Source organism: Parus major, chromosome 6 (genome assembly GCF_001522545.3).
Source record: "Parus major isolate Abel chromosome 6, Parus_major1.1, whole genome shotgun sequence".
In the NCBI taxonomy this organism is placed as follows: domain Eukaryota; kingdom Metazoa; phylum Chordata; class Aves; order Passeriformes; family Paridae; genus Parus; species Parus major.
Window position 1 is genome coordinate 7,513,646 of NC_031775.1, and position 22,108 is coordinate 7,535,753.

At 37.1% G+C, this 22,108-nt stretch overlaps 1 protein-coding gene across 6 annotated transcripts in view; it reads left to right on the top strand.

Moving 5' to 3' along the window:
* The window catches only part of LDB3 (LIM domain binding 3), a 116,689-nt gene that overhangs the window by 89,195 nt on the left and 5,386 nt on the right, over positions 1-22,108 (top strand). For 4 of the 6 annotated variants that reach the window (XM_033515544.1, XM_033515545.1, XM_019007255.2 and 1 more), the window contains 8 exons: positions 2,389-2,550; positions 4,160-4,267; positions 7,992-8,039; positions 10,716-10,843; positions 16,195-16,495; positions 17,705-17,885; positions 20,079-20,199; positions 21,519-21,634. In XM_033515544.1, coding sequence (XP_033371435.1) covers positions 2,389-2,550; positions 4,160-4,267; positions 7,992-8,039; positions 10,716-10,843; positions 16,195-16,495; positions 17,705-17,885; positions 20,079-20,199; positions 21,519-21,634 — 1,165 coding nt within the window. The remainder of the gene's footprint in view (positions 1-2,388; positions 2,551-4,159; positions 4,268-7,991; positions 8,040-10,715; positions 10,844-16,194; positions 16,496-17,704; positions 17,886-20,078; positions 20,200-21,518; positions 21,635-22,108) is intronic. The other 2 variants (XM_033515546.1, XM_019007256.2) reach the window with 2 other exon arrangements.

Consider the following 22,108-nt stretch of genomic DNA (forward strand, 5'->3'; position numbering starts at 1 on the left):
AACCTCTGTAGCGTGTCATAATGACACTGTTGCATTAGATGCTCTATTTTATAAAGCAGAACTCACATTTATCAATTCTTAAAATTCTTCTGCACTTGAAGAACTGAATGAAAAATCAGACTGAAAAACTAGAAAGGAGGACAAAAAACCCCCAGTTATTGTATGGCTATTGTATTTGACAGTATAAATAAAAATATGTACAAATTTATAGTTGCTAATTTAAAACCAGTCAAGTTAGTCTCAAGCTCTTTCACTAAAACTGCTTTGAGACTGTTATCAACTGCATATGATTTATGTAACCAAACCACTCTGATTTTTATGGTTATATCCACTTCATTTATATTTATTCCAATTCCTTGTTCTGATAATTAATATATTCTGCCATGAAGGAAGGTAAGCAAGCCTCTAACATTTTGATCACATAAAAAGAAATATTACAAACACTATGCAAGATAAAATTTGTTAGTATTTCTTTTAAACTTTAAAAGAAGTTTAAAAGGTATTCTTGTATATTTGCATTTATTTTATTTATATGGGTTTGTTCTGTTCAAATCTGTCTCCACACAGGTCCATGTCCTCACTTATGGATTTGGTTTTTTCACTTTCTTTCCAATATTTATCACTGAATGTGTATTTTGGTTATTTGAATTTTTATGATTACTTTTGAAATTTTTACAATTAAGTTACAATTAATTAACTTCACTGTTCTCTTGAAGATATGAAGTCTTGAACCTCTAGAAATCTGTAGCAAATTCCCTTTCACATCAGTGCAAATAGGCAAAATAGGTGAAATCCTAGTTTGTGTTTGTTTTTAACACGTATGTTAAGTCCCATTTTTTTATGTGCAGCATAATTTCAATCCTTTCCTATTTGCTAAATCAAAGCTATCTAAGTGTGTAAGATGGAAACTGTGACTTGACTGCTTTTAATGGGGTAATTCTGGTGCCCCCTGTGGCACAGGGAAAATTTCACAGTATTGAAATTCAGTACCAGATTGCTGTGTTGGAAAACACACGGCCACTCTGCTACATAGGCTGTGAAAATGATAATCTACTAGTTAATTGGAAGAATTTGCATCATTAAATGCAAAAGGGTGGAAGAAATCATCTGACTCTCAAATGCATATTACAGTGGAAGAACTCCTGCAAAACTGTTGCAAAACTTGGTGTAAGGATTTGAAAGCCATCAAACTGGATGATTATTTTCTAGAACTTTCTTATTATGTACATAACTATAGATTAATCTCCATAAGGGACTCACAGGGAGAAAATACTGATTTCCTGCTTTTATTGTGTGCTGCATTCAACTTTGAGGTTTGTGGGTATAACAACCAGCTTCTGTTTCAGCAAATCAAACAAAATATTCAGCTGAATTAAGACACCATCATGTAGATTATTGAACTCTAGAAGAAGAGGTGAAGGACAGGGGAAACGGGACAGTCCCTTGGAGAACAAGGAGTATCACAAATTCTGAAGTACCAAGCACTTGTTCTAGGTCCTGAGGAGCATAACTTGTCAAATCAGTGCTTCTGAGAGAATCAAAAGAAAATATGAGATAATTTGCACAATAGATGGCAAATTTGCTTAGGAAAAAAGGCTGAGGGTGTTGGAGGGCTAACATTGGCTGAAGAAACAGCTGTGGAACTGTAAGGTTTCTTTTGTTATTTGATACTTGCTGTGCTTAGGAAGAAACATTTTGAGCTTTGTACCTTGAGCAAGAGAATCACCGAATTTCATCACCCTGATAGGAGTAATTTGTATGTTACAGAGAGGTAACAATATACCTACGACATAGGTCTAAAGAAGTAGACATATATCCATTATGCTTCTAGGCCACTGCTTATGGACAAGACAACTACGTACAGTGATGTCCTGATTTTTAAAAAAACCTGCTAACTTTCCTCCATTTGTCTGTCTGTAAGAGATGAGTGATTCTCAAATATGAGGGAGGTGATGGAAGACATTAGTAGTTCAACATGTTACTGAAATGGTAACAGGCTACAGGACTAGATTATTATCATTCATTTCAATATATTTGATGGAATTTATATAGCTGACAAGACTGTGGCAGGCTCTTCACAGCCATTTCAGTCCTGAGTGTCACATTTCCTACCCCTGGCATCAGTGGGAGCAGGACTGGAGTGCTGTTTAACACCTGGGGTAAGTTTCAGTCAAGCAGGACCAACCCTGTATTGCAGTCAGAACTGCACAATGGAAAAGGCTGAACAAATGCCTATCTTTTCTTTGCATAATTGTGCTTTTCCCTCAGTAACCCAGCCTGCTACTATGTTTGCAGCTGCAGGTTCAAACATAGTAGGTTTTATGCTCTCCATGTAAATGTACGCCTTCTTAAGATGCTTCTTGTTTTATTTAATTTAACTCTAATTAGTACCCCTGTTGAGCATGCCCCGGTGGCTCCCAGTTCTGCTGCTCCTGCACCACATGCTTCAGCACCTCAGCCTGCTACTGCTGCTCCAAACACAGCCAGCCCGATGACAGCACCAGCCACCACCTCAGTAGTGCAAGAGTCTTTCTCATCCTCTTTCCAAAGGTAACGCTCCATTGCTTTATGCCCCTCTGGCTTTGGACATGCTGCATACACATTCTTAGCTTAAGAATGTAGTATGAAAAGCTGTAACCTAGTTTATATGCTTTTATATTTTTGGGGGGGGATTCGGTGTTTTTTTCTGGTTTTTTTTGGTTTTTAAATTTTTTTTTTTTTATTTTGTGATGTGTTGTTCATGCTTGCGTAGAATTTGCAGAATAAAACCTCCCTAAAAATAACTTCATTTTCAGAAAGCGAGTCTGGGCTTAAAATTAGAAATGTTTTTACACCACTTATAATAAAACAAACTCATAATAGTTGCAGTGAATGAAGATTCTTTGAATAGTATTTCTGCAGTAGGACAAGAAATGGAAAATCAGAAAATGTCATTTACTCACATGATTGAGCTTACTGTGTCACAGCAGGTATCAGTAAAACATGGTGGACACTTGATGATTGACTTGCTCTGTAAGTTAAATCAATTCATTTCTATTAGATTTATCTATTTTTTTTCTAATGAAAATTAGCCTACAAGCTGAAGTAAGTTTCAAGGAGATGCATTCCTAACACTTGTAGCACAGTGGGAGTTACAGTTGTATATTAAAAACTGTCAGACAGCTTGTGAAGAAATGTGTGGGATTTATACAGCTGTCACTTACATTACAGTAATTTTGGAGATAGTGAGTTCTTTTGGTCTATAATATTCTTTTATCTCTGGGTTTTGCTTCATGTAAATTCTGAAATAATGTCTATTTAAGCATGCTTTTAAAATCCAAGGTAAAACACATTTCTAGTAATATAAACCATTTTAAATAATTGAGACCTCAGAGGTATCATATTTTAGGTATGTATAAATGGAATTGGAAATGTTGTCTTGGCTCTACCTTCTTGATTAATTTTGGCTAGTTGACTTGCAGTGTATATATATATATACCAAGTAATTAGTTTCTCACTTTAGTCAGTTTTTACTAGCCGTGACTTACCAGAATGCAGTGGTTTTATTCCAATGCACGAAAATCCATTAATCAGACAGCAAGGAGATTTGAATAAAGTCTTATGTTCTAACTCAGAACTGGCCTGAGAGGCACTTCCACATAAAATAATGATAATGTTTAAGTAATTTTTATCCCTCAGTTGAAACCATAGCATGAAGAAAATGTATTAGCTAGTATCTGCCTCAGACAAAAAAATGCCTTTACTAAACTAATCATTCCAATTCATTCTGGTTTCTATAGGTCAATCTTCTGTCTGGGTCTGCTTGCATAGTAAAATTTTTATCTTGTATTTAGACTCAAACATCTTCAGATCTTTCTGATAAAAGCATGTATCATTGACAAAAGTTCTGTCCTGTAATACTGTCTTTCTTAGTTATTGAGAGAGTCTGATTTTAAAATTTTTCCATAATGTGTGCATTTTGCCTTGTGTTCTGTAGGAATGTGCTTGGTTGTGCTTTTCTGTAAGTCTGCAGATGTGTGCGACAGAAAACCTGTTCCTGGTAACTATGCAGCAGTCTTTCTGTGTCTGAATCCTGCCAGAGCTTGGTTCTGATGTCATGATTTGTGTCCCTGTTAAATCATTTTGTTCATGCTTTCATGCTTTTATGTGTCTTCTGCAGAGTTCTTGCAGCCCCCAGCTCTCTCTCCCAGCCTAAGCCTTTCCATGGGCCCACGAACATGTCATTAGCAGCTTCCACTATTTCATCTGCTATCTCATCTCAGTCTAGGTATATCTGCAAAGCTCTCTTCTTTTAACCTAATTTGTTTTGATTTTGTATTACACTCTCTGATATGAGGTTTTCAGTTTCTGAAGGGATTGACTTGGCAGAGAAAAAGCACAATGTGTTTAAAGGAATAGCTCCTTCCTTATCTTCTGCATGACAACCCAGCTAGGAAACAGCTAAGTATTAGATGTATGGTATGTGACCACAAGGTCCTCTTGGAGCAGAGGTTGGCTTGTGCTGCTTTTGCCATCCTGAAATGAAAATTGTCTAGAGACGCTGGGTGAGAATGATGGACCTTTTTTTTTCTTGGTGAAAATGCGGGATCACAGGAATCTTTTATCACTAGAGAGAATGCTGCTCTACTGCCTCACTTCTAAGCCTTTTCACTGCTTTCGTAACACTTTGACAACTAACAGAGGAAAAAGCAGTAGATTTTAAGACTCATTTGAACACAGTTTTCAGAAATAATGAAAGACTCAATCAGCAATACATCTGAGATTGTAATTATCCATGTGTGTCTTATCTTTATATAAAAAAAAAGTTAGGAATCACCCAAAGGTGATGTTTGAAATTGACAAAGGGCACAAGTTTGAAGGCTTCACACCCAGAAGTGTAATGGTTTTTCTCAAAAGAATTACAGAACAGTTAAGTGAGCAGCACAGGTAGTAGTTAGGAGCAGTTTGATTGGCTTCATATCACTGAAACCAGTGCAAAAATGAAATAGCTACGGAACCAAACATTTTCAGTTTTAGGATGTGAACCTGTCTGTTTACAGCCATGGGAATTACAAAGGGGAAGTAATCCCAATATGGAGCTGATAAAATGTAAGAAACAAAATTAACTGCTGATGAGTGGAATTATACCAATTGTAACTTCAGTTTCAAGAAGCCCCTTGTACTCGGGTAAGGTTCCTTGCTTTTTACACAATAATTAATAACTGTACACATTTGAGTTTGATTAAAAACCTGATATTTCTCCTGAGCTACAGAAAATACTTGATTTTAGGGTTTCTCTCAGCTGAAGATTGAAATGTATCCATCAGTCAGAAGCTGAAGTTAAATGGAAGCTTTGGTGACTATTCTGGCCAGACAGAGCACATCTATTCATGTTTCACCAGTCTATATCTTAGGACCCATCTAAATCATTCCTAAGAGCTTGTTTCCATTCCTGCCATGGAAATCATGGAATCATGGAATGGATTGGGCTGGGAGGGATCTTAAAGATCGTCTAGTTCCATGGGCAGGGACAAGTTAAGCAAAAATTATGCATAATTTACATATAGAATTAGTAGAAAGGTAACTTGCTGACACTAATTGCATGTTTTTTTTAGAGGTAATGTAAAATTATTTTTGATTGAGCTTTTTTCTGTTTCCCTTAAATTTCATATCCATTTAATGGGAGAAGGGAAGCAGTGTGAGGCCTCAAAACCATGTAAATTCATTTGTAGTTACATACCAATATGGACTAATCAGTGTGAAACAAAATTCTAATGAGGATAAAAAGACAACACTGAGATATTGGGACATTTGAATTGAAAGTAAATTAGATTGGCGTGGACCATTGCTGTTTTTCCTACCCCTTTGAAAGGAAATGACTTGCCTGAGGAAGCTGTGTCTCCACTCTTGAAGGTTTTCAAGACATCACTGGCTAAAACATGGAGCAACCTAGTCTGACCTCAGAACTGGCCTTGCTTTCAGCAGGTTAGATCAGATTCTTCCTGAGGCCTCTTCCAACCTTAAATATTCTGTGAATCTATGAAAAACATCTATCCATTTCAAAAAGAAATATTTTAATCAGAGTCCTCTTGCTTGCACCTCACAATTATTTTGGTCACATATAAAAGTTCTATAGCATATCAACTTTATACACCGCTGTTTTGTCAATGGATGACACAAGTGTGATGCTGTCATCTGCTTCCTTATTACCAACAGGCAAATGTTATTGTCTTGGCTTGGACAGGGACATAAAGGCAAACCAGAGACTTGAAGGACCTGTAAAAATTTGGTTCCGTGATAATCATGTACAAGAAACAAACTCTGGTTGGTTGGTTGGTTTTGGATGGCTGTCTTGCAGCTGGAATAGGTTCTTTATCTTGGTGTACTTCTTCCATGTTAGTTTTAAAAAGTGTTGTGTATTGTAGCTTGTGTATTCAAATGTAAGGGACTCAAACTGGCTTCTAAATTGATGTATAATTCAAATTGTTGAGCATCTGGTAATTTTCATTTAGAAATCAAGCGATGCTTTAGCATGCCAAAATACAGACTTAAAAATCCAGTTTCAGCTTGACATACACCAGAGGAGTATTGTGTTTTTAATACCATTTTATTTCAAAATAAAATATGGATGACCTTAATAACAACACTGTTTTACAGGCTGGGGATATTCTTGGATAGATGAGGCTGAGATTTTATCACCATTATTCCAGTGTTCGGTGTTTTTTTCCTTCTAGTTGCTTTTAAAAGAAAACACAGGAGGATTTCTTGATTAATATCTTTAACTATTTAAATCTGATTTTAACCTTTAGTACATCCAGTTCTATAGTGACTTAGCTTTTGTGAGCATATGCATACACTTAACATGAGTAAAATCTTTATAATGTTCCTGAAGAGGAGTGTTTGAAGTAAATCACTAACCTTTAACAGACTGTGTTACTCTTTTACATCTGCAGTGAAATCTGACATACTGTTATCTATTCCACTTACAATCTCATTTAACAGAAGCAAGCACAGCAGGAGAGTTTTGAATAAGCTCGAAGCTCTTTAGGGATGGGTTATTCTATCCAGAGGGTTAAAGCAGGGCACCCCATGCGACAGCACTGGGAATACAAAACCCGGAGAAACAATGGAGAGAGTTACCATTATGGTTCTAAAGGTCAAGTGTAGCTTTTGATTAGGAGATTTTAATCCAAGCAATGTGTCCATGGTAAAGGGAAGAAGAACTCTTCTCCAGAAGTCAGGAAAATAACTGGCATAAGGCAGACTCCTGGTGATTCTGGGAAATGTGGGCTGTGCTTCTGTGGGATGGGATTGATGCCATGTAGCGCTGCACTGCCCTGCAGACAGGAGCTCTGTTCTTTCTGAATCCAGATCATAGATTGTGCAGGCTTTCAAGTACTTCCTGTATTTGCATAAATGACTCATTTCTTTTCTGAAATTACGCTTTTTCCCCAAGAAAAAAAATAAATCTACCTGTTTACCTAAGACTGTAGAAGTAAAAGGTTCTGCAAGGCAAAAGTTGAGTATGGTGGGTGGATGTTTTTGTTTCAACTATGCCAGCCTGTCCTTTCTGTGGGGTTCTCTGAGCTGCCTCATAAGCTGGGGCACTTCCCTGATCTTTGGTCTTTGGTTCATTCAAGGTTTGCTTCTCGGGTTTGATGCAATGTAAACTTATGACACTGAGAAAAATCCCTTGTATTTACTTTATTATGCTAATAAAAATAATTAGAGTTCCACAATCAAGTAACAAGATCAGATGAGAGTGACTTGTGGAACAGTATACTCAGCTCTTTGACTTAATGTTACCCCTCTTCAGGTTTCACTGTGATTGCCAGCTTAAATAAGAAAACAAAATGTAATGTAATACTCATCTTATATGAATAAAAATATGTACATGCTGTTTATTTTAGCATTTAAGAGTATTTCTTACTCATAGGAAATTCATGGTAGGGCAAGATATCCCAATCTTTTGTGTATATTTTTTTTCAAATACCACTTTTGTCTCATTTTAGTTTCAACCGGCATTCTTCCACCTCCATCAGCTACCAGTCAAAGCAGAGGTATAAAAATGTTTTGTGCAGCTATTCTACCTTAAAAGCACTTAACAAACCAGTTTATTGCTACTAGTAGGCATCTAGTGAAGCGTTAACATAAAAATGATCTGCTTAGAAATATTTACTCTTTCTTTTTCTGACAACTAATAGTTTTCAGAGCGGGTATTTAATTTGCTGCCTGTCACATGCCATTGACTGCTACAGATAAATTCAATAAGATTGCTTTCACTGCTTTTTGAGATGCCAGTGCTTCTTGATCCATTAAAGCATCTTTGCTCCTTACAACATCTTTTTATTCTTTCTTTATTTCTTTCTTTCTTTCTTGTTTCTTTTTTCTTTTTTTTTTTTTTTCTTTTAATCACATGCCATTTCCTTTTCTTCAGCAGATTTTCTGATAAATCTTTTGTTCCACTAAACCCTTAATGATGTAGTGTAACACTTTCTCTTTGACAAGCTTTCTTATCTTCTTTATTGTATTTAATATGCATCATACACACATAAAGGGTTAGAAGTTTTTGTTACTTCTTTTAATTTTGCTATGGTTCTGGTACAATGAGTGTGGGGAGGAGAGTGTTGTTTTGGGGTTTTTTTCAGATTCATTTTCCTAAACACAAGGAAATCTGTGGTATGGCTCTACTATGGGAAACACTTGAATTTTGAATAACCATTTTTCTTCATGACAGTCTAAGTATTACTGATCTGGTTCAGGGTTTCTTTATTTATTTTGTGCATTAAGAGAGATTCAAATGGGTTTTTCTAACCACTGGACCTGTGCACCTGGGAGTAGACTCTCCTGACTGGATGACATTTACAGATTAAGGCTGTGCAACACATAATTTTAAAATCTTTTAACCCACATTGTAAATATTGGGCACTGAGCTCTCTAGTTTACCCTGGGTAGCAAATTTTAAAACACAAACAAATCTTTAGATGGTGTGTTTAGCCGATGGCATTTTGAAAGCTGTGGGTGAAGCCAGTGTGCCCACAGTGTCCATGTGCCTGTGCTGTGGCAGGAGCAGTGGCCTCTGTCCAGTGATCCCAAGCACAGTGCCTTCTTAGGCACCACACAGGAGGTATCATCAGGAAATAGATGGAAAGAATGGAAAACAGCAATTTTTACGGTGCTTAGAACAGCTTTGGCAGTTACAAATCACAGCACAGTTCACAACAGAATTTACAGTGAATACAAACCCACTTAAATAGTTTACCTTGAAGAGTTGTGTTCACCCATGGTATAGTGGACCCAAATCCAGGCCTAAGCCCTGGACTTGCTACAGAAATAATTAGCTATAGCCATTGTAGCAATAACTAAGTTTCTAGGTCTTGCTAAATAGACAAAATAAGTTGGCCTGAGGCAGCAATGCTATGCAAACTAGATCTATAGTAGAAACACTGTCAGAGCAGCAAAAAGCTACATTGAGGATAGGTTTATTCTGTTCAAAATTAAAAATGGAAACTTTCCATTTCTTAGAATGTTTCTTACCTGTACTGGAAGAAATCTGCTGGGTTTGCTGTGTAAGACTATAATGTGTTTTCTCCAGATGGCATCTGTTTCCACTCTTAAAAAAGTAAAGTCAAGATGGAGCAATAATCTGGCAAAGCAGGATGCTCCTTTTCACTTGCTGACAGATGTTTTCCTATAGACAAACCCACTATGGAAATAACTCCTTAATTGTCAGCATAAATAGGTAGGGATCTGTAGGTAGTTCATAGGGCAGTGACGCTGAAGGAAAAAAAGAACAAAACTGTGTTTTCAGGGTAAGTAAGAAGGATGTTCTGTAGTGAATAGGTTTTTCTTACTGCACACATCTCATTATCTCTTGCTTCCCTTCCTTGTACTTCTTTATTCTCTCTTGCTTGCTTTGACTCTTTTAGCAGTCTGTGATGCACAGGCACTACAAACAGAATCATCCCAAGTAACTGGCTGATAGAAGAGGCATATTTTTTAATCTGTTAGTGTAATCAAACTGAGAATCATCATCTAAGCCATAAAAAAGAGAAAAACTGTTTCTTACTAATGTTTGGAATCCTGAGCAAATGTTTTTATTCTAGGACTGCAAGAAAGTGGATCATAATATTACATATCATATTTTTTTTTTCTGAAGGATGAATCTGAACATTAGGAAAATTAATGTAAATTTTGGTGTCATTCTAAATAAGGAAGAGAGATAGCTCCAGAAAAAAAATTAAACATGATTTCAATATTTTTGAAAAGAGTATAACAGTATATAAATACTAATTATCATTTGTAATAGTAGTAATTGTGTTGAGCAAGTATATTTTTAAATCTAGGTATCTCTCATTGATTTATCTTAGACAAGACCAGGCCTTTTTGTTTGCAGAGGAACAGAAAACACAGACTTTGTGTGCCACTTTGTGAAGCCTCACCTCTTGTTAAACTGAGAGTTTCAAATTTGTCATATTCCCTCAGCAAGCTATTTTCTGTGACAACAACAGGATACGTGCCACTGCTTGAAATCCTTATCTGACTAATTTTTCTTTCCAAATAATTTTCCAAGACTTCCTTAGCAATGATAAAGACTGATGAATCTCCCAACATTCTCTCTGTAGTTCTCACAGACAGTTCCTCTTGGAGTGCTCTGGATGCTGCCAGGTCTGTTACTTTATGGTCAGTAATTTTTGCTGTTTATAAGGTTGTTCACACCTACATTTTGCTTTTAGAAACACAACCCAGTCATATACACCAATGCCAGTCTCTGGAAGCTACAGTGAAAGTCCTGCTCCTTCTGCTGCTTCAAAAATGAGAGTTGTTACTACTGCCAGCATAAAGCCCTCTGTCTACCAGCCAGGTAAGGAGCCTTCAAAGTACTGAAAAGATTCAGAAAAAAATGCTCATGCATTTATTTTGGAAAAATAAAATATAGAAAGCACACATTTTGTACACAGACATATCAGAAAGTATTTATATATATGGGACTAAATCTTGCTAGTTTTGCCTCAGATTGTCTAAAGGTTAAGGATTATGTTGTATTTGTATTCTGCTTCAGAGTTAAAATGTAGAACAAACTGAGGGAAAACTAAAAGCAAGAGAAAAGTCTAATAAAAAATGTGTAGCCTGATTTTTTAGCAGAAATACATTCACAAAAGAACACAGTGTATCCATTTAGGAGGACAGTGACACTACAGAATTGATAAGGCAGCTAAAGAATGAAAAGTTCAGGAAGGAGGTAAAATAAGTGGAGTTTGCATGAATAGGATGTATTTGCAAAATAGGTAAGACCATATATCGAACTTCTCAAACTTAGGCTTATATTTGAAATAAAGGATGAGGCATTAAAGCTCCTCATAATGCTATTCCATTTCCCAGAGATCTAGAAACTTAAGGAATGTATTTGGCTATTCATTCATTTGGAAAATATGCTCCTTGATACTATTTAAATTCCCTTGGTATTAATGTGTTACAAATGCACTGAGCTTTTAAAGCCATTGATGACCAAAATGCGAACTTCCAAACTGAATGAGTTAAATGAGGCAGCAATATAATTCTAAAGGCAGTTCTGTTTCAAATTAAGGTTTTTCTGATCTTAGATTTTTAAGAGAATTAAAAAGTTGATTTATATCTTTACAGTCAAATAAATATGGAAAAATAAAGAATTCTAACAGTCTTAAACTGTCTTCTGCGCTGTTCTGTTTCTGGAGGTATTGAAATTAAACAAATGTAGGAATTTTAGTTAGGCATAAAGCAGACAAATCAAATGATCTTTATATTTGAGACATAAAGGTAGAAAAAGCCAAGTCAGAGCTCTCATGAGCTATTTAAGGGTCTCAATGTAAATAAACCTTCAGCTCCTCCTCATTTGCTTTTGGTTAAGTGCACCAGTCTATACCATGTTCTCACTGAAGGCAAATGCTATTATTTTTGACTTGAAAAGATGATGACACCAGGTATATTTCTATAATGCAGAAAAGAGCAAACTGTGGCAAGTCAAAATATCTCCTAAATACACTGACTGACATTAAGCCCTGTGCTCATTTGGGGAAGTATAAACTCCAGTTCAATATACAAACCTGCCACAGAAATACATCTGCAGCGGTTTCCAATTTTTGGCTGGATCTGGTAAAGTCAAAGCTGGCTGTTGAATTCTACTTGGCATAAGAAGAAAGGCTTTTTTCCTGGGTTTTCTCCTGGGTTGGGCATTTTCTTTGCACTTTCTTACTTTGCTGGTGTTCCTTTGCAATTCCTTACATTGCTGGTTTTGAGCCTCATTGCATCTCAATAAAGGCTTAAAATAGTTGGCAGAGAAAGAAAAAGTCCTCCTGTACTGTTGAGGAGTTTGAAATATTCAATAAGGGATTCTAAAATACCTTCATAATTGAACCCTAAAGCGACTCAGGTACAAGAGAGGTTCCAGGCAGAGATTTCAGTGAAGATGTTTGGTTCTTGTTTGGTACCTTTTTTTAAGTGTTATATATTTGATGTAGTAGCATTTCAGAGTGGTTTTGGAACATGAGCTTGCCTCGGAGACAGTTGCAGAGCAAATGGGAAGTTGCCACTTGGGAAGAAATGGAGGAAATGGCAGTTGCTGTCACAGATGGGAAAATCAATAGTACTTAGAAACAAACCACCAAGATAGAACCTCATCCAACTTTGCCAATGACTGGCTTCCCTTGGAAATGTGGGGCAGCAACTTCCAGATTAAAACACCAATAAACAGGCTCATTTACCCAATAGAGAGACACCTGAATCAGTCACTGAGAGGATTTACAAGACTATTTTAATCTTTCAGACTGAAAAACCTCAAACAAACTGACACAAGTCTCAAAATGAAAATGCATTGTCGAATATCTGGCTCAGATGGGATTTATCAGGCAGTCTACACTTTCCCTAACCTAACTCAGATGGGAAATTTTCTGCTGGTAAAGATCTTTAGTTTTTTCCAGTAGAGAAAGCTATGAACTCAGAAATCTTTTCCCTAAATTTCATATCCTGTTTTTAAAAGGAGCACAGATTTCTCTTCTGAACAAGGCCCTCTAGATGGCAGAACATGCCTGGGTATTCCTTTCCCGTAGACTTTCCTAGACCAGGATAACTTTTCACATACCCCAAGCAACTCCAGCTCCAGTTCTGTACCACGAAGTAACACAATACCAAAATGTAAGAAAGCAGATCTTTCCGCTTAAATCCCTAAGTCCATCTGGGCCTACTTGTGTATGCAAAAGTGGTCAAGCATAAAGGCCTGTTCTGCTCTTTTAGGAATTGTAGAGAAATTCCCACAGTTCTTAATGGACTTTATATTGAATCCTAAGCATCTCCAGCTTAGCTGAAGCATCTTCCACACCATTTCATTTTTAGTTCCCCTAAATAAGAATAATGTCTCCCTATAAAACATCATCTGGTTTGTCTGTCATCTACTCTGTACCATAAAAGTATATGAGAAAACTTTGGGCTTCAAGAATGTGGCCACCAAGTGTAGAACAAACCATATCAGTTGTGATTGTTAATTTAAGTTGTTACTGAAAATAGTAAAGAGTAACACTTTTGTCATTCACTAACAAGGGGTAAAAAAAAGAAAAAATGTTCTCACAGTACAAGTCAGTGTGTGACCAAAGCATTTGAGACTCTATAAATCTTTGCTTTACTAAATGAGTCTTGGTAATGTGTCTTTTTGTCTGGAGAGAAAATAGCCAAAGACCATAAATAAAGAGCTGAGGGGGAGAATTCCAAATTCCCCAGAAGCAAGGAATTGGTTTGTTCCTACTCCTGTTAAGAGACCTCTTCTCCTGCCATTCTGTCAGGATAACAATAATCCCATTCATTCTTTCCTATTCTAAGAGAATGTGAGGGCTGAGGGAAACAAGGTGATAGAGGCTAAGTTGCTGAATTATTTGAAGTTTTCATTTTTTAAGTTAATGGTCAACTTGTACAATACTGGTATTTTGAGAATATATTCTCTGAAGTACTGAATCTTAATACTTTTTTAGCAGCAAACAGCCCCTTTTTTTCTGCTGATTAGTGTTGAAAGACTTTTTGAAATAGATATATGTTCTAGATGAATGTGTATGGCAGTAGCTATTAAGACAAAAGAATTGTTCATATAAGCTTAGGGATGTAGTTCCAAGAAAACAAGGTAATTCCCTTTTAATAACAATTGCTAAAATCTCAAAGTTAGTGAAATCTTTCTAATATATTGCAGTGGTGCTATTTTGAAGCAATAAAAATTGCAGCTTGGTCACAGGAGGAAAATGTCTTGTAATAAATCAAGCCTGTAAAATTAAATTATAACATCTGAAAAGAGAACTCTGGGTAGATGCAAACACCCAGCATTTGTAATTTTGCAATAATTCCTCCAGTACTTCCTTTTAGTAACTGGAAAAAAATCCTATTTTGTTGTTTTATTTCACTTTCCTTTTTTCTGTTTCTTTATTTTACTGCAGCAAATGGAAGAGTGAAAAGAAAAAGAAGGGAGAGAGAATGTGGTGAAATGAGTTGAAGTCACCTTGCTTAATTAGCCTCATAGGTGGGAGCCTTTTGAGCTCACCAATTAGAGATGAAATATTAACTTCTAATTTTGCCTATCTTAATACTGTAATACATAAATAGCAAGAGCCTCAGGATCTAAAGAGATTGCTTATAAACTCTGTTCTGAAATTTTTAAATACTATTTACCATTTCCAAGTTAAAAAAAAAGAAGCCTCAAGCTAAGGAGGGATACAGTTTTATGAAATAGAAACATTGCTGATGCTATACCATAGGAAATTTTTATCAAGAAAATGCACTAGATTCAACTCTGACCTCAATAAAAAGATCATGAGAGTGATCACAGTGCGTACAGATATATGCAATTTGAGCAATTGCCAATAATCAGTGTAAGTTACTATGTGGCAGGGTGTGGGCTGAGGGAGGGGTGTTAAGTCGAACAAAATCTTCTCAGCACTTAATTATGCAGAAAGAACCATGTTACTTTCAGAAGAGCCCTCTTGGCTGAAATACCTCCTGCAAGCCCCTTAAACCTATACATGTTGTATTTGGTCATGATTTTCTTAGTGCTGGGATCTACTGTACGGAATGTTTGCCCAGACTGCTGGAAAACTGGCTTCCAAAACTGTGCTCTCTCATTTGGGCAATACACTTCAGCTCTCTAAGCTTCTTTTCATAATAATTTGCTTTGTTTTCCTTGCAAAAGGAAACTTTAGTGCTTTTAGTGCTCCTGTACTTGGCAGAGTGAGGCTGTTTCTTGGGCAGTAACTTCAGTCCTACATAATGCAAAATATGACATTTTGAATAGAACAGGGCAATGGGAAAACTTGTCAGTATGTGGAGCCCCTGGCTCCTGCTTATTTTAATGTGATAAAGCTCCACCCAAAATTAGAGCCTGGTGCACACAAACACGGAGACAGGCTGCACTGAAGGTTTTATGTGCTAGTCAAAGGGTGGAAGAGATAAAGGATAATATTCTGTTTTACACACAGGAACTGAGGCGCAGACACACTTTGCTTTGCTCAAAGTTACACAGGAAGTTTGTGGCAGAGCCAAGAACTCAACTGAGATCAGTCATAACCACAAGCCTGGCCTTTCTCTAAGTGCTGTTGGCTTTATCTTGCTGGTCATGTGAGCTGAATTGTCTCCCTCAGTATTGCTTCCAGTGCTCTCTATCTCTGTGTTCCCTGGGGGAGCCTGTTTTTCTTCAAAAATCTAGGCATAAACCTATAAATGATAGATAACAGTGACATCTGTAGAACGTGTTGTATTTCAGTTAATATAATGAGATAAAAAGTTAATCATAACTTACTGAAATTCTGGGGAATTCTATCTAAAACTTAACTATATCATCTGGCTTTTCTATTTTTAACCTTATCTTAAACAGAGCATATGACAGTCTTTGAAATTATCACAGAATTGCCATATCCATTCCTACTAGAAAATTAAGAGATGATCTTGACAGTGATCTCCATAAAATCTGTAAAAGCCAGTAGGCAATGATTTCTGTAATTCTTGTATATTAGAAATCAGTGATTGTGCTGATACCCTTGGCTTCAGCCCAGAATAAATGAGCAGCAGTGGGACAGGCCATAATTAGCTATCACCTAAAGCTTACATTGTGTGTGTCGTGGAGTACCCTTTGGTAAGTGTTGCTGTATTGACAGTAGAAGAAAAAGACTTTAAAATCCTTCTTGGTTTCTTTTGGGATATTTAAAACAGTGCCAGCACCAGTTCATTCCTACACCCCTGCCAACACGGAGCCTGCGAGTCGCCCTCCCTGGGTAACAGACGACTCCTTTTCCCAGAAATTTGCACCTGGAAAATCCACCACCACTGTCACAAAGCACATCCTACCAAGGGGTGTTCCAGTGCCATCTCCTGCCACAATTTCTGCTTACCCGTCTCCAGTTTCAACTTCTTCCCATCCCCCTGCATTAGCCCGGGGAACAGTTCAGAGGGCGGAGCGTTTCCCAGCCAGCAGCCGAACTCCTCTCTGTGGGCACTGTAACAGCATCATTCGGTAAGGTCATGGGCCTTTGAAGAGGGATGAAGCAGGAAAAGAAGTATCAGAGAGACTGATTATTGTACATTAATATACAGTTCCAGAGCCCAAGACTCCGTTAAATTACCTAGCAGGAATGTCCATTGTCTGCTTCATTCATTTAACATTTCCAGAGTTCATTTTGTTGTTGTGTGGTTCACTTTTTATCACTGTAAAGTTATGCATGCTAATTGTTTGGCTCTTGGACGCTGCAGCAAATCCCCACTTGATTTTAAACAGGTGTCTGGTCCTAAGGTAACCCTTTGAAAGAGGTTCATGCAACTTAATTGGGAGAGTTAGGGGACTGGGGATAGAGGGGGGGACTGGGGAGAGAAAAGGAACCGGGCAGCATTTTGGAACAGCAGCCAAATGTAATTGTTGCTTTTGTGTCTGGAGAAAGATAATGCCCACACTCTATTACCAGTGATTCATAGCATGCCTCTCCCATTTCTCCCAATTCATTCTGCTGGATCAGTGCCTCCTGTTAGCCTATGCACTGCTGTCCAACTTTAAGCAATCCCTGTTTAATGACAGTCTCCCCCACTAAAAGGAGCTAGTTTGGTGATGTGGACCTGCTGATTATTGTCCTTTATATGTTCTGGAATGGAAATATTCCAGTAATAATCACTATATCTAACTACGATCACCAGAGTCAATCACCAAAATGAATTTAATGTGTCTTCCACATAATGAAACAGCAAGTTGTCACCTGATAGTCTGACTTTTCTAGAACATGCTGCATGCATTGCTGTCAGACAGAAGGAAGGCAGGAGACTTTAGTAGCTCTTGTGAGGTGTGGGTGTGTAAGGATGGAAATTTGCTTGTTATTTCATGCTTTCAAATAGTAACATTATCTTCTGTTGCCTTTGGCCTTTTCCTGTTCTCTTTGCATCTGCTTGCAAAGACCACTTACAGCTTTGCAGATACAAAAACAATTGATTTTTCCAACAGTTGTCTGTAAATGCAGTGTATGATACCAAACAATAATGTAATGTTTTGACCAGTGTGTTTTGAGTAATAGTCTTGAAAAAAATCTCTTCTGTTCAGGTTTCTGAATGTTATTTTAATATGCACCTCATGATTCAAGTAGCTTCTTACATGTGAACATGGTGTCTGACAAAGTGAGTTTGCAATCAGGGTCATTCAACCTTTTTGCAATACAAATAAGCCAATTACGATTGTTTCCAGAGGTCCTTTCCTGGTAGCCATGGGTCGCTCTTGGCACCCAGAAGAATTCAATTGTGCTTACTGCAAGACATCCTTGGCTGACATGTGCTTTGTGGAGGAGCAGAACAGTGTGTACTGTGAGCGCTGCTATGAACAGTTCTTTGCACCAACCTGTGCCAGATGCCACACTAAGATTATGGGGGTAAGAGAACAAGATTAACCCTTTCTGCAACTGTGTGGATCTCTGAAATAGTGAAATAGTTTAGACTGTAAGCAGTGAATGTAGATGTTTTATTATTTCATCCTTTTAATTATTTCCCAGCTTTTTGATTATTTCAGGATGAGAAACACATTATTTTATAATAATTTTTATTCATCAGAATACAGATATTTCTGTACCTTACTGAGCTCATAGACAGAATATGTAATCCAGGTACCATCTCACTGATGTAAAATAAGTAACACTTTCTGGGTAGTTTTTTGCTATCTGATACCCACTATGTAACTTTTATCTCTCTCTTCCTTGTGGTAAGAGACTTGAACTGGGTTTTTATTTCTTACACAGGACTTAGTCAAAATTTCAGTAGAGAAATCAGTGATGTTGGGAAGAGGCCTATTGCTCTTGCTGCACCTCACTGTTAGTTAGCAGCACAGCTGTTGAAGAATTCTGCTTGCTTCTTATAGTTAAGAAGATACAGAATAAATACACAGATGTGAATTCCACAAAGCCAAAAATGCCTCTTTGTCTTAAAGGAGTCATGTACAAGTAAATGTACAATTTAATCTGCTCTCCACTTGCCTTAGATGGTGGTGAGGTTGGAATACCATCAATAATTTTAGCAGTGTATTTATGCATGCAGTTCTAGTGAATGTGTGACTCAAATGAAGAAGCAATGAGACCCCCACTGGTTTTTCATTGCTTAGCTGTCACCTTTTGACGTCTGTCTAAATGTTGGCATTACAGATGCTCTTCTCTGCAACTGCCAGTTAGCAGTGGCAGCGTCAGACATCGATGGTGAAGCTCTGGCTCCAACCAAGTCTTGTTTGCTACTGCAGCAGAAGGAGTAATTTATAGCAGAGTGCTGACTTAACCTACCTAATGAATGCTGGCACAAATCAGTTTCCCATTATGGATTTTCATCAGGAAAATAGCAAAGATGCCAGCTGCCTCTATTTATATTAATAAGATTTCTCAAGCTATTTTTGCTTCTTACCTCACTGAGGTTCATAAATGGATCCAAACATATTTATCAGCAGTAGTTGTTTTGCAAACAGTAACAGAAGTTAATGAATCTCAAATGGTGATTCTCTAATGAGATATATGGCAACTCTAAATTAGACTTATTTTGTCTATTCACTGGATTGAAAGCATGGAAAGAGGACTTCAATCCATTTTGTCATAATCAGTGGATATTAAAAACAATCTTTAAAAGTGAATGAGAGTCTATGTGTATGATTGGAAGCAACATAAAATAGGATCTAGATTCTCAGCTGGTATAAATCATTGCTGTTTCACTGAAGTTAACAAAGTTAATTTACATCAGTTAGGCAGCTGGCCCTTGGAAATCTGGGCAGTTGGACAGAGATACACTGACAAACATCATCATGACTACATGTAAGATTGACAAATTAGCAGGTAACTGTGTATCAGAGCCCAGTACAGCAGCTTTTGGACTTGGAAGACTTCATTATGACAAAAGAATGAATCAGGAATAGAGGTTTCTCCATACTGGACAGAAGAAGCTGATAAAATCTAGATGTACTCAAATACTCTGAGGAGAATTTTGTTGCACAGAACTGGGTTTTTTTGCAATAAACATACGGACTAGGGACAGACATGCAGATTCATTTTTACAGATCACATAAGTTAAAAGAACCTTCTCTTTCTTTTTTTTTATTTTTACATTAGTTTGTGAATCATTCTTGTAACAATCATAAAAAAATTGCTACAGAATCTAGATTATTTTGAAGCAACAGACTTACACCACTTATTCCTGGTCTTAGAAAATTACTCTTTGAAATTTATTTAACAAATCGTACTCTTACGTCGGAGAGTTCATACTGGCTGTGGCAAAACAAAAGAGAAAATAATCAGAATCTTTGTGCAGAATCCCTTCTACAACAGTGACTGGGCATGTTGATACAAACTGCTGGCTGAACCATGTTGTTTCACTTTGGCAAATACATTGTTCTAGAAAGCTTGCAGTCCTATTTCCTCTTTCTTTCCAAAAGGAGCCAAATTTCTGTCATAATTCTTTCTTTTGAGGAGGGAAATTGGCTGATACAGAAGGGAAGAATTGAGAGCATCTCTGCCTTGTGTTTGTTCTCCAGGAGGAAGTTGCAGGGCTGGCTAGTCTGCTGGAGATTTTTGTATGTTTGTTTGTTTGTTTTACAGGAAGTGATGCATGCCCTAAGACAGACTTGGCACACAAGTTGCTTTGTCTGTGCTGCTTGTAAGAAACCATTTGGGAATAGCCTGTTCCACATGGAGGATGGGGAGCCTTACTGTGAGAAAGGTATGGCAGTCTGGACAGTTCTGCACAGTAGTTGTGTGCTTTGTGTTCATGGAAACAACGCAAGAATAAAGCAGCTGGTGAACAAAATAATATCAGATACCCATCCTGCATGGATTTTGTTTCCTCTCTCCACACATACAAGTGTTGTGTCTCTGTATTTTTCTCCAGTTTATATGAGAGAATGGTAGAGCGCTGGTCTTTGCCTCAGTGTCCACAATGCCTTCCCTCACTTCTCTCCCTTCTGTATTATCATACTTTGTACTTTTTTCCCTACACATCTTCCCTTGTTCCACTATCCTCCTTGGTAGACTCTGCTCACCAGAAATGAAAAATTAGTCTTCTAGGGCTGCCCACAATCCCACTGAGTTGCCGGAGCTGTGACCTCTGATGCTATTGCCTCACCCTAGAATTTCTCAGCCAACACTTCTCAGAAGATAGCTCTGCACAGATGTGCAGCACATGCTAGTGCAGATTTTGCTTCCTGGCTGCTCCAACAAACTGCTTCTTGCCAACTTAGAAAAAAAAATGCCATGTTTTCCCAAAATGGTACTTGCCATGCAAACAAGTTGCCTGACATAAGGAAGGAGGTTAATGTTTAATTGGTATTCCCTCTGTATTCCCTTGGTTTGTTCAGTGAGCTCGTGGCCTACTTATCTATGGAGATTCCATCCTTATGGTTATGCAATTCAGATTTTACAAGTCAGAGTAGCTCTTAGTGAAGAACAAAAACCATATAGCATGACTGGCTGGGTACCTACCCTTTAAAATTGGAGGGTTTGTCTGAACTTCAAATAATTCTCATGAATTCCATATACCTTTGGAATTTCCACTAATATTTTACAATGTCAAGCCTATCCAAATCACACTTGACAAAGTAAAGATGTATTAATCAGCCAGTATGGGGTTTCCATAATTTTCTCTCTTTATGGAAAAAGAGCATTAATCCAGGCATGGAAACTTGTAACATTCCCTTGTCATTAGACTCTTTTGTATAACCATATTTGTCCTATGAATAGATTCCACATATACTAAACCTAAATTGAAAGTAATGTGAGAAACATAACTTCAAATTCCATGGACTTTTTGTATGTCTTCTACATTTGTAATGATAAATGTTATACTAATGGGGGATTCTGGACTGTGCTTCTAATTAAATAATGAAAGAAAAGCAAATTTCAGTAGGAGTGTTTCAGTAAACGTAGTAGGAATCTGAGCAAAAACAATCAAAACATTCATTGTCTTGAAATGTTCTATTTCTTTTGGACTTAGTATGATTATGTTAAGAGTTTGGTCTAAGTTTTCTTTTTGTTTCATTTTAGATTATATTGCTTTGTTCAGCACAAAATGTCATGGCTGTGATTATCCTGTTGAAGCTGGAGATAAATTCATTGAAGCTCTTGGACACACTTGGCATGACACCTGTTTCATTTGTGCTGTAGGTTCTACAAGAAATACTGTCTCATTCCTTTATACTCTTAAATTGTGTACTAACATCAGAAAACCTAAAAGCAGCAATAGCTGGTAACATATGCTTAAGGATGCAGAGGGATGGAATCTAATTTTTTACTTGCATTTGGAGAAGGATAGGAGTAATTTATCTTCTCCTCCATAACTTTTACTAGAATTAGTAAATTATGAAATTATGAAATTTGACCATCATGAGTGTTTTCTAATAACACATCCACTTTTAGATATTACATACAGTAGTAAAGAGCACTATTGCTGTTATTCTTTCCAGTGTTTGCCAAATAAAGATAGGGCAAGACTGAAAGTAAATTAACACCATACCGAACAGTGTAACAATCTTACTTACAAAGCAGTGAACTTTGTATTTCCATGCTGAATGTTTGTTGAAACTTGCAAAAAGAAGTCTGTTTAGAGAGTGGGAATAGTAATTAACATAGAAGTT